This window comes from Ceratotherium simum, chromosome 28 (genome assembly GCF_057802395.1).
Source record: "Ceratotherium simum simum isolate JZ-2026a chromosome 28, ASM5780239v1, whole genome shotgun sequence".
NCBI classification, from domain to species: domain Eukaryota; kingdom Metazoa; phylum Chordata; class Mammalia; order Perissodactyla; family Rhinocerotidae; genus Ceratotherium; species Ceratotherium simum.
The window spans coordinates 39,523,784-39,536,090 of NC_141927.1; the positions used below are offsets into that span (position 1 = coordinate 39,523,784).

Here is a 12,307-nt window from a genome sequence, read left to right on the forward strand (position 1 = left end):
TTGACACCTGCGCTTCTTCTGTAGCCCTGGTCAACAGTCACAGTGACGATAGCCTCACGTAGGAAGAACTAACGTGCCCGTTTTGTTGTTTGCATTAGCAGGAGGAGCACAGCCATCGCCCGTCTCCCATCTCCAAGATGGCGGAGGCTGCTTCAAGCTCACCTCTCGCGAGGAGTTCGTCCTACTGTCTCTGATTAGCCCTGAGGTCAGAGGTAACGTTTCCTGGGAAGCAGGCCATTGGCTGAGGCCTGGCGTGTCTTGCGGCGGGCTCGGCGTTGCGGAAGTGGGCGGGGCCCCGAGCTTCCGGAAAGAAGAAAGGAACTGCCTGGGAAAGGAGGCGAGCGGAGGGGAGGGGAGTAGTGAGTAGTGTGAGCCCATGCGCGGTCTCCTCGCTCGTGGTGTTTCCTTGGGTTAATTTATCTGGGGCGGTTTAGGGTGGAGAACAGTATGGTCTGCTTGCCTAAAAGAACGCAAGTGTAAAGCTGACATCGTTGGGTAATCGCGCCCATTTAAAAAGGGCCGCCACAGATGGTGTATGATTTGTAAAACTTTGTGGGCTCCTTTCCCAGACCTAACCTTCGTCCCATTACCTGTCTCTTCAGGTATCCCAGGGCTCTGCAAGGAGCCCGGGTGCAGAGTTTTAGCAATGAAAGAAGCCACACACACCCGCCCCAAACCGAATCTTCCGGGGACCCTCAGTGGGCCGCGGCCAGCAGCTGCCGGGCTGAGGCTCCCGAAGTCCGCTGGTTGCGTGGTGATCTCCCGGTGCTGTGCTCGAGATCGCGAACTGCGGCAGCGATGTTCACATCGGAGGGAGGCTTTGTCTCCGGGTTGCGCGCCCCTCTCCTCTGTGTAGAGCAGAGCCTGGAGACCTGGAAAGTGGCCTCTTAACGCGTTTTCTGCCTCTCCCCACAATCCTCCCACCCCGTTAAATGTTGATGTTTCCCCAGGGTTCCATCCTCTGCCCACCTCTCACCCTAAACACCCTGCTGCTTGAACTCCAAATGCCTTGATTTCCTAAATCTTGTATTTCTTATGTAAATCTGTTCTGCCTTCGGTATTATCACCTGTGAATTACTATTCAGTTGCTTAACCGAAACCTTGGAGTCATGTTAGATTTCTTTCACACCCTCCACATCCTTTTGATGACCAGCTTGATTTTATAGAATAAATACTTAAATTCATCCCTTTCCATCTCTCCTGTCACTGTTCTTGATCAGGCTCTCATGGTCTCTTACTCTTGCAGCAGCCTGTAACTGTCTCCTGGTTTGCTTCTCTCCAATCTATGCTCCACAGAAACGGACCCTCCCTTGCTCACATCCTTCAGAAGCTACCCTCTCTACTGGATAAAATCCAAACTTATGGTGAGCCATAAAGCCCTTTAGGATCAGGTACCTCTGCTTATTCACTGTCATCTCCCTCCACTTGTCTTGAACTTTTTTCCAGCTTTATATTTTACACAGAGGGCAGAATTTCTCCTGGCTTCCTTAAATAGGCTATTTCCCTTGGCCTGAAATGCCTTTCCCAGACCTTTCCACCCTTAAGATGTGGCCTAAGTGTTATCTTTTCTAAAATGCTTTCCTTACCCTCACTTCCTAGGCTCCCCAACTTAGGCACCTCTCTTGTTCCAATGAAAACTTGCACTTACCTCTGTCTACAATTATGGACCATATTGTAATGTCTGTGTACTTGTCTGTCTTCCTCATCAGAACTGAGATCCTGCTGAGGATAAGGACTGTGTCTTACTTAGCATTGTAACCCCGCCAGCTCGCAGTGTCTGACATAAATTAAGTATCCAGAAAATGGTTAAATCAACCAGTCCTAGAAGCCATGTGTCTAAAATGGTTTCAGAGCCTTATCCCTGTACCAGAATACTCAAGTAATAGTTCATTAGCATTTCCAGGCATTGAGACAGGCGGCAGTTTCCTCTGGCTTGCTGTGCAATAGATATCAGAAGGTGATACTGTTGGTGAACTGAAAAAGCATATTTTCACTTAAGAGTTCACTGAAATCCTTTCCTTGTCAATTGATTGAACAGATATTGACTGAACACTTGCTGTGTTCTATGCACAGTGATACATTAGTGAGCAAGACAAAGATTTCTGCCCTCATGGAGCTAATATTCAAATGAGGGTTGGAGGAGGCAGACCGAGAACCTGTGTGACCACATGTTATAAGGTGAAAAGTGCCACGTGGGGTGAGGGGGTTGCAATTTTAAATACAACGGACAGTGTAAAGAACAGGCCCAGTGGAACCATTGCCTCCATGACAGCCAACCAAGACTTCATGCAGTTTCAGCCTCTCAGGAATGTGACCTTTAACCAGTGAATATGGAATTAGTGAGGTCATCTGCACGTTAGACCCCAGCCCTTCCCCCAGAGGAAGGTGACCTTGCCTGAAACAATCCACTCTATTAGAAACTTCCTCTTTCCTCCCCCTGCATGTAAAAGCCTGCCAGTTTGTACAGCTCCTGGAGCTCCTTTCTATTTGCTAGATGGGATGCTGCTTGATTCGGGAATCATGAAGAAAGCCAATTTGATCTTTAATTTACTCAGTTGAATTTTGTGGTTTAACAACAGGATAGGCCTAATAGAGAAAGTGACTACTGAGCAAAGATTTGGAGTTGGTGAGTTAGTTCTGAGGATATCTGGGGGAGAACCTTGCAGGCAGAGGGAATGGCTGAGGCAGAACTCCTGAGGCTCAGTGTCCCTGGCCTGTTCAAAGAACAGCAGAGAGGCAGTGTGGCTGGAGCCGAGTGAGCTCGAGGGGACAAATATGAGATAAGGTCAGAGGAAACGGGACAAGGTCACGTAGGGCCTTGTAGGCTAGCGTAAGGATTTTGACTTGTACTAAGTGAAATGGAGAGCAGGCTCTTAAGCAGAGAAGTGAGACAATCTTTTAAAATGATCACTGCTGTTGAGTATAGACAGGAGCGCAGCTTAGAGGCAGGGAGACTGGTAGGAAGGCTTCTGCGGTAACGTAGGTGAGAGATTGTTACCGAACCAAAAGTGGGTTGGCCTCCTGGCGAATTACAGTCAGACTCTCAACCAAAAGTAGTTGTCACACAAAGTAGGACTTCTTTGCAGCAAATAGGAGGCCACGCGGAATCATTTCCAAAGTTGTGGCTGTCCCCTAACAAAGGGAAGCCGGGGCCTTTTATGTCGGATGGGAAATGAATATTCAAAAGGGAGAGGTGGGCATTCGCTTGCGCAGGCTCAGTTGGAAAAGGTGCTTCCACATACACTGCAGGTTATGGTAATAAGGCCTAAGCTCCTGCTGGAGAGGAGATCTTAGCATTAAAAATGAGGCAAAGGTCATAGGCCTGCTGTTGTGGGGCTCAGTCTGGTTCAGAGTGCTGGTGATTGCATCTCTTAAACAGTTAAATGCTTCCAAACCCACCCTGGAGTTCCTAGGGGCAATTAGTCAGTGACAAGATGATGGTGGCTTATACCTGGGAGGTAACAGTGAAGGAGTAAGAAGTGACTTTTCCTCATCTTCTCTCCCTTCCTTTTTTTCCTTTCGTTTTTTTATTAACCTTTATTTATTGACCACCTATTATAGTGGCAGGCGTCATGCCAGGACTAAAATAGTCCCTATCTTTCTTCATAGAGCTTATATTTCTAGTGAGGGGAAGACAGACAACAAAAATATAAATAAAATAACATTGTGTTAAGATGCCAAGAATACATTAGCGTGCTGTAAGGGTGAATACAGGGTGGAGGAGAGGGTCACAACCTGCTTCAGCTCAGGCAGTTAGATAGTCTGTCTGAGGAGGGAACATTTAACCTGAGAACCAAAGAAGGAAAAACTAGTAATGTGAAGAATGAAGGTGGGGAGGCTGGGGAGAGCATTCGTGGCACAGGCAGTAAAGATGCGATATTTTCTAGGAACTGAATGGAGGCTGTGGTGGTAGAGCCCAGTGAGCCAGGGGCAGAAGGGCATGAAGTGAGGTTGAAGGAGGGAAGTTGTTGGTTTGGGTTTTAAGTGCAGCAGGAAGCCACTGACCATTTTAGGCAGGGCAGCGACATGATCTAATAATAAACATTCGTAAAAGGTGATTCTGGCTATTATATTATCTTAGAGGGGCAACCGTGCAAATGAGCAGACCAATTAAGAAGCTGTTGCAGGCACGCAGGAGATGTTGGTAGCTTGGACTAAGGTGGTGGCAGCAGATATATATGTGGGAGGTAGAAACACCAGGGCTTGCTGATAGATGGATATGAGAATGGGAAAGAGAGGCATCAAGATATCAAGGGTGACTTGAGCTTGAGTATTTAGATGGATGGATGGTGGTGCCTTTTACTGAGATGTAGATGGCCTTTAAAAAAGAAGGGAGTTGGGGCTGGCCTGGTGGCATAGCCGGTAAGTTTGTGCACTCTGCTTCAGCAGCGTGGGATTCATGGGTTCGGATCCTGGGCACAGACCTACACACCACTTATCAAGCCATGCTGTGGTGGCATCCCACATATAAAGTAGAGGAAGATGGGCACGGATGTTAGCCCAGGGCCAATCTTCCTCAGTAAAAAGAGGAGGATTGGCAACAGATGTTAGTTCAGGGCTAATCTTCCTCACCAAAAAAAAAAGCAGGGAGTGGGGGGAGCTACGTCTCCAACAAAAAGAGGACTTGGAAGCGGGGGAGGATTTAAGAAGCTGGGTCATCTGCTGTGGGGTTGTAGGACTGGGGAATGTCAGACGAGAGAGAAAGTATAAACTAGTTCTCAGAGCTTGGGAATGAAGCTACTAGAGAAGCATGCGAAGATCACCAGCCAGTGCACAGGGCCCTGTTGAGGACTGTGATCACTAACTTAGAATGAGACCAATCCATTTAGTTATCTGGTTGGATTTCCCTCAGCCAAGTTCACTTCTTCACTCCCCTTTCTTCTGCTTTCTCTCTTCTAGCTACCATAATTTTGAAATGAAATATACATTTTTATTATTTGTTGAATATAATCTTAATGTTTCCTTACTTCAAAATGGTAAATTTATTGGTAAAGTGAATTGCATACAATTAAAAAATATATATTAAACTGAATGTTGAATTTTTATTTGTAAAACATCCCCCAAACTAAATTTTCACTGTGTGGTCTGCCAGTTAACTTATTTGATTAATAGAAAGATAATTTTTACTTCCTCTAAACTAACTTACACCCATTGTCTGTTTTTCTTCTTTTTCCTTTGCCCATTTCTTCTTAACATTTCCTAAAGCTGGAATAATTGTTCTTTACTTGTCAAGGGGTGACCACGAGGAAGCATCTTTACTTTCAAAGATGTCTGTCTGCCTTTTAAAAATGTTGATGGAAACCACCACAAATGAATAAATTGTGGTACAGTCATACAATGGAATACTATACAGTAATCAAAATAAAGAAGCTACGACCCACAACAATATGGACCCACAACATAATGTTGAAGAAGTCAGACACAAAAGAAAATATACTATATGATTCTATTTTTTTATGGAGTAAAAAAATGTAGGTAAAACCAAAGCCAGAAGAGGTTGCTTTTGAAGAGAGAGGCAATAAAGGAGGGGTTATGGGATGGTGGTAATGTTGTGTCATTTGACTGATGTTGGTTAAACACTGTGTTCACTTTATAATTCATCATCTGACGCTTATTTTTTTTTTATAATTTTATTTATTTATTTTTTCCCCCAAAGCCCCAGTAGGTAGTTGTGTGTCATAGCTGCACATCCTTCTAGTTGCTGTACGTGGGACGCAGCCTCAGCATGGCCGGACAAGCGCTGCCTCGGTGCGTGCCCGGGATCCGAACCCGGGCCGCCAGCAGCAGAGCACGCGCACGTAACCGCCAAGACACTGGGCCAGCCCATCATCTGACCCTTATGATTTATAAAATGTTTGGTGTTTGTTCTACTTTAATAAAACAGCCTATTAAGGAAACAAGGGTCACACAAGATGCAAAATTGCCCTTTTTTAAGAGAATGAGATATATGCTCATTTGACCCCTTCAATAAATATCAAAAATGAATATATGCTTTAGCTTTGTATGACCATTTAAGGGAAAGAGAATAAATAGGGATAAACTGAAGAAGATTAATTAGAAGTTTGATGTTTTTCAAAGTCTTAAGAGGCCAAGAACTAATTTATTTACCAATAGAACACTTTTAAGGAAAAAAGAAAATTTAACCATTGACATTAAAAGGGTACATTTTGTCACAATTATTCCAGAAGGATAAACTTTGTTCTCATTTGATACACTGAAAAAAAATAAGCCACTTATTTTGATGTAGGAGAGAGGTAAGGGCTAAAAATGATGTTTAACCTCACCGATATCTAACAGTTTAGATTTTAATTTCTATCTTACTATGCTTTCTTTTCCTGTAAACAATTTTTATTAAAAAATACCTTAGCATTCATTCTCTCTGGGCCTCATTATCTTTATGTGTAGAGTATGGCTGTGGGACTAAGTGAAGAATTCTTAATTTGGAATCCATGAATGGTCAGGTCTTTGAAGCCCCTGAAAATGAATCCAAATTATACATATAGGTGTATATATGCATTTTTCTGGGGAGCTATCCATAGCTTTGATCTGATTTTCACAGATAAAACACAAAAACTAGTCAATTTCTAAAGACCCTCACAGCTCTAATATTCTAAGATTAGTGAAACAAAGATAATTTTCATGTAGATATAAATTAGAGGTTTTCTCTAAGACTGATTAGAAGGGTTAGTGTTTTGACCTGAATATCAGGTATTTTTAAATAGTTTTTTTTTTTAATTTGTGTTTTTAAACAAATTAAGATCTAAACTGTTAGGTATCAGTTTTAAACATCTTGAGCCCTTAGTCCTCTCCTACGTCACCCATTACATTCCCCTCAAATGGCCCACAGCCTATACCACTAGCCTGAGAGAGAAGGACGGTGTCCAGACACGCTCAGTGTTTCCTAACGGGGTGTTTACTTCTCTTATGCACCCTTCTGGGACATGGGACAAGGCAGAGGATGCAGGTGGATGAAGGAGACAGTGACTGATAACACCACAAATTTGCTTGCAGTCAAGGACTCAGTGCTTAAAACAAATGTTGATGCCATCAAGATGGTCTGGCTCTGACAGAACAAAAGCTCAGTGGTTGTCTTTATCTCTGTGATAGCATCACCTCCTGTCAGCAGCCCTTAAAGCCCACTGGCCTGGTCCTGGGAAACTGAACTCTTAGGGCCTTCCAACCTTGAGTGCCCTTTCCTATTCCGACCCAGTCCCAGGTTTATGCGTTGCTGTTTAGCAAACCAGAAGAGCCTGGGGTACGTTTAGTGTTTCAAAGAGCAGGGGGGAAAAAGGGGAGAGTATTGATGCAAACATAAGGGCACAGACTCAGAAAAGAACATTCCAGTTATCAAATACACAATTTCAGTTACCAAATATACACTCAGAAGAAATGGGTGGGGAATCAGGGAACAGACCTAATCTCTAACCCCAATCCCACCCTACTGTCCAGAATTAATACAGACTTCCCAGATTAAATAATTTTTCTCAAAAGCAAAAACATTTCTACTTTTTAAATTTAAAAATATCTCAGAAAAATTAATTAGAAATGTGATGAGATATTGGATGTCCATTAGTGAAAATGAAAGCCATTGTAACAATTATACGGAATGGTATTTCAGGAGTTCTGAGTTTTAAAGCAAACAATAGCAAGAAACAGGGAAATAACACCTACTTTTTCATTTTAGATATGTTGCTTTTATTCAAAAGAATAACTGCTTGACAAACTCTTAAATCACGAGGTTTGAACCACACCAAACCGTCCATCCTCGGCAACAGCTCTGTGAGGAAGGTACCTGCACAGCCATAGGGACCACACAGTCCTTTCCTCCCTTGTTGCTCTCTAGCGCTGAGACCTGTAGTAGCTGAAACCACTGTTCTAGTGGGCAGTTACAACAGTCGTTTCCTCTGTCCTGTTCCCCACAGAGCTGCCCAAGTTACCATCTGCTCCTGGGGTTGGACCATCTGCTTTTGTGAAAGTTACAATATTGCAGTTTACAAAAATCCAAATTGTTGCTTTGATTTATATAATTTAACTGAATCATAGAAAGATTTCTATGATGTTTAAAACATTGATAGACTCTACTTGCTTTAAATATTCTCTCAGATCCCATCTACATTTATTATCGGTGATCAATAAAGATAACATAATAAGCAGGAAGGTGTAATTCTGGCAGCATGTTCCCTTTGCAATTTAATAAGATTTCAGATCACACAGTGTTTTTCTACGTTACAAAATTTGGTACAATACACCTCTACCAGGAAAGTCTAAGAAATTCCAAATATTACAATAAAATTATTGTAACTAGAAATAGAACAGAACACATGAAGCAAACACATGCACAGAAAATTAAATCCTTTCAAAAACAACACTGCTATAGCCCCACACCAAATTTGTCATTGGTAGGAAATGCGTTTCTAGTCTGGTAAATGTGGTGTAACAAACTCCTACTCACTAGCTTTTCAGGTTGGTGGCTGCAGCTGACATGTTTTTCTATGAAGTATGCCAACCTATTAGACGTTTGACTTGGAAGTGTAGAATTAGGATTCATGAAGTCTTGATATGTCATCTTTCTAGACCTTTCCTTTTAGGAGCACCCAAGCTATCCTACTCCAACGTGTTCCAAAAGACTTCTAAAGGATCCCAGTTTCTTTCCTGCTTCCCCTCTTCATAACAGCCTTCACATCTCTGAAGCCATGCAGGAGTCCTAGGAAGAATCTAATTCCAGTTCAGTTACTTATTTGTGCGTGGCTTTAGGCAAAAAAACTTTCATCTATAACATAGGGATTTCTTTTATGAAAGGGAAGGCGATGCCCTGCCTTCTTCACATAATTGTCTTAAGGATAAAATGAAAATTATGTGAGAAATTGCTTTAATTCTAATGTGCTATATTTAAGCATTATAGTTTTTCTCTATGACAAGCAACAGCTTTGTCCTAGGCCCAAATTAGAAAACACTATTGATATTTCATTCAGCATCTCGTTAGTTAATGGCTAATCTGATTAATTTGGGAGCATATGACAGACTTGCTCTTTTTCTCCCTATCTGTTCATAGTGAAGATCACTAATACATGAATGGACAGTGCGACCATGAGTGATTACAGGTGACAGAGCGAACGCTAGCCTTGGGCATCAACGACCACCCTGCTGTCCAGTTCACTAACGAGCAGTGCCACTGAGGGAGTTAGGATTTCGTAATACTTGCGGTTTTAATTCTTCTCAAACAGAAAACTGCAGTAGAGAGCATTAGATACTTATGCTGTAGCCATCAAAAAACCAAGATAACTTTCTTACTGAATCACAGACAGCATTTGCTCATTCTGCATGAGACGGATGTATCTGGGCGATATGCTGCCATCTAGGGACAATATTACAAAAGTTTTCTGACAAGAGAAAACTAACCACATTTATCCATTCTGTTGCTATAGCTCACCAGTCATTTCTCTTGTCAAATTTAAATAGTGTTCTTAGTATCCTCCTAAGGTCTTTGATGCTCACAGCCATGAAGATCCACTTTCCTCAGAAATGCATCAAACTACTATGTGTTTGCAGTATTACCCAGGAGTCCTGAAAAAATTACCCTTTATAAGTTACTTTTATATACTATTCCTATAAAAGGACCAAACTCTTGTTTAAATGTCATAACTGAGACCATCAAGTGTGCTGAATGGAGATAAATGTCTTACATCTTGTTAATTCTTCTATTAATTAAGAAGTGTTCTGTAAACCAGATATGAAATCAAATTATACAGTTCAAGTTCCTTCTTTCACTTTCAGCTGATAATAGAGAATTACATCAGAATGGAAAAGCAGAACAGCTCCAAATGCACAAAACTTAGCTAGTACTAAAAAATACAATGACTTTTCCCCAATATTATACAATATTTTATTGTAACAAAAATATTTAGATGAGTTTTATAGCAATATATTATCATATACGTACTCACTGAGAAGGACAAATTGGATAAACTGTACTTTTAACAATATCTTACTATACATCCAATTAATCTGAGTAATTTTGGGGAAAAGAAAAAGATCTAAAAGCATCCCTTTTTATATAATTCCATATTTTTTCCAGAGACCTTATAGAAAACACAGAATCAAGATACAGTTGTAAATTATTATAATTCTAACCTTAATATTAGAATCTGCAACATGTAAAAATTCCAGTCATATACTGCTAGGCATTTGCCAAATGATAATCAAATGTTTGTTGTAATACAGTGGTTTTAAGCTTGTAAGATAATGTTCAGATGCTTTACACTGCCATGGGTCCTTTTGTCTGATTTCACACATTAGCTCAAATACTTTAGTAAACTCATTTTTTTTTCATCTGTTCAGTCTCTGTGTAATCACTTCTCGGTACATAATAGAGATGTAGATAAGCAACAAAAAGATGACAAAGAAATCATCTAGGAAGCCTAGAATCCCAAACAAGGCCTCAGGTACAAAATCTAGAGGTGATATAAGATAGAAAAAAGCTCCCATTAAACAAAGTATTATCCTGATACGGAACATCCAGAACAGGCCCCCAACTGAAAACATTTCCCTGAATGCATGCCTCAGTAAAGTGGGTAGATCCAGAATTCTCTCCATAATCTGGTAAGGGAAGAACAAATATTGTGATTTGGCATCTAATGTGTCAGACTTCAAAATAATATAATTTTCTTACAACGTGCAGACAAATTCAGTTAACGTGAATTAAGGAGTTTCACATACTGACTGAACGCCATATTTTCTAGTTATGCATGTTATTTAAAAACAGTTCTTTGATTACTAGGTTCTTATAAAATAGGTCATTGCAGATAACTGAAAAGCAACTAAAATGTCAACAAACCTAAAATATAGGCTATAGTAACGCAGAACTCAAGTTCTCTCTAATCTGAGTTAGTAGAATAAACCAAATGAAGGACCTAGTGTGTAGGATTAGAGTCTGAGGCTTGAGCTCAAGTCTCAGCTTTAAATCAGACAGACATGGGTTTGAATTCAAAGTCAATCACTTATTAGCCAAGTGACCTTAGGGAAAGTTGTTTAACCTACTAAAGATAAGTCAACGACTAATTGAGTATTCATGTGCCATGAGCACTATTAAGAACTAAAAGAGACAGTGTATATAAAAGACTTTTATAAACTGCCAGACAACATATAAGTAGTATATATTAAATACATCAATTTTGATGGCTTTGATAGTCTAAGAATAGCAATGAAACTGATTCCTTCTTAGGATGTTTATTCTGTTTAGTTTGAGTTTAAGCGAATTACTAATTGCCACAAAGATTTTTGGAATGCCAGGCCCTACTTTGCTGCAAATGATTGTTTCTGAATATGTAGAGAAACACATCAATCACTAGGTTTTTACATAAATGAGCCTAATTTTCACAGCTGAAATGTAACAAATTACATAAAATTTTAACAATTGAAGGATGTGGAGAAATTGGAACCCTCATACACTGTTGGTGGGAATGTATGGCCCCTTTGGAAACAGGAAACAGTTTGGCAGTTCCTCAAAATATTATACATAAAGTTATCACAATATCCAGCAATTCCACAATGAGGCTTATACCCAAGAGGAATAAAAACTGTGTCCACACAAAAACTGGTAAACGAATGTTAATGGCAGCATTATTCATAATAGCCAAAAAATGGAAATAATTCAAATGTCCATCAACTGATAAATGGATAAACAAAATGTGATATATTATTTGGCCATAAAAAGCAATGAAGTACTGAGATATGCTGCAACATGGATGAACTCTGAAAACATTATGCTAAGTGAAATAAGCCAGAGACAAAAGGCCATATATTATAATATCCCATTTAAATGAAATGATGAAATATCCAGAATAGCCAAATCTATAGAGATAGAAAACGTAGATTAGTGGTTGCAAAGAACTAGGGAGAGGGTAAGGTAGAGGGGAGAAGGGGAAGGAACTGCTAAAGCTTTGGGGATGATGAAAATATTCTAAAATTAAGATTATGGTGATAATTAGATTATATCTACTCTGTAAATTTACTAAAAACCATTGAATTGTACACTTTAAACAGGTGCACTTTATGGCATGTAAATTACATCTAAACAAAGCTGTTAAAAAAAAAGAGAGAGTACCAATATCTATCTGTATGATCTTGAGCAAGTCAGTTTGTTCTCTGTCTGTACACTGCTCATTTGTTCTGTAGCTGTTGACAACAGGAGCTAAGGTCCTGTGTAGTAACGAACTACGGTGACTCCTCAACATGACTTCTTTCATTATCTCATTTCTCAGGGGTTGGTAGATGCAAGGGAAACTGACCAGAGGAAGTAAATCACTTC

At 40.4% G+C, this 12,307-nt stretch overlaps 1 protein-coding gene and 1 long non-coding RNA gene across 4 annotated transcripts in view; one reads left to right on the top strand and one right to left on the bottom strand.

Annotated features, from left to right (window-relative positions):
• The first annotated feature begins 87 nt into the window (after positions 1–87).
• Positions 88–5,032, top strand: LOC147913367 (uncharacterized). The gene is made up of 2 exons (XR_015548855.1): positions 88–212; positions 603–5,032. It is a non-coding gene; the product is annotated as an uncharacterized LOC147913367 (long non-coding RNA).
• Positions 5,033–10,103: 5,071 nt separating this feature from the next.
• Positions 10,104–12,307, bottom strand: part of RNF170 (ring finger protein 170) — a 29,796-nt gene continuing 27,592 nt past the window's right edge. For all 3 annotated transcript variants that reach the window (XM_004441216.3, XM_087418602.1, XM_087418603.1), the window contains one exon: positions 10,104–10,596. In XM_004441216.3, the coding sequence (XP_004441273.1) occupies positions 10,327–10,596 (270 nt within the window). In that variant the 3' untranslated portion in view covers positions 10,104–10,326. The remainder of the gene's footprint in view (positions 10,597–12,307) is intronic.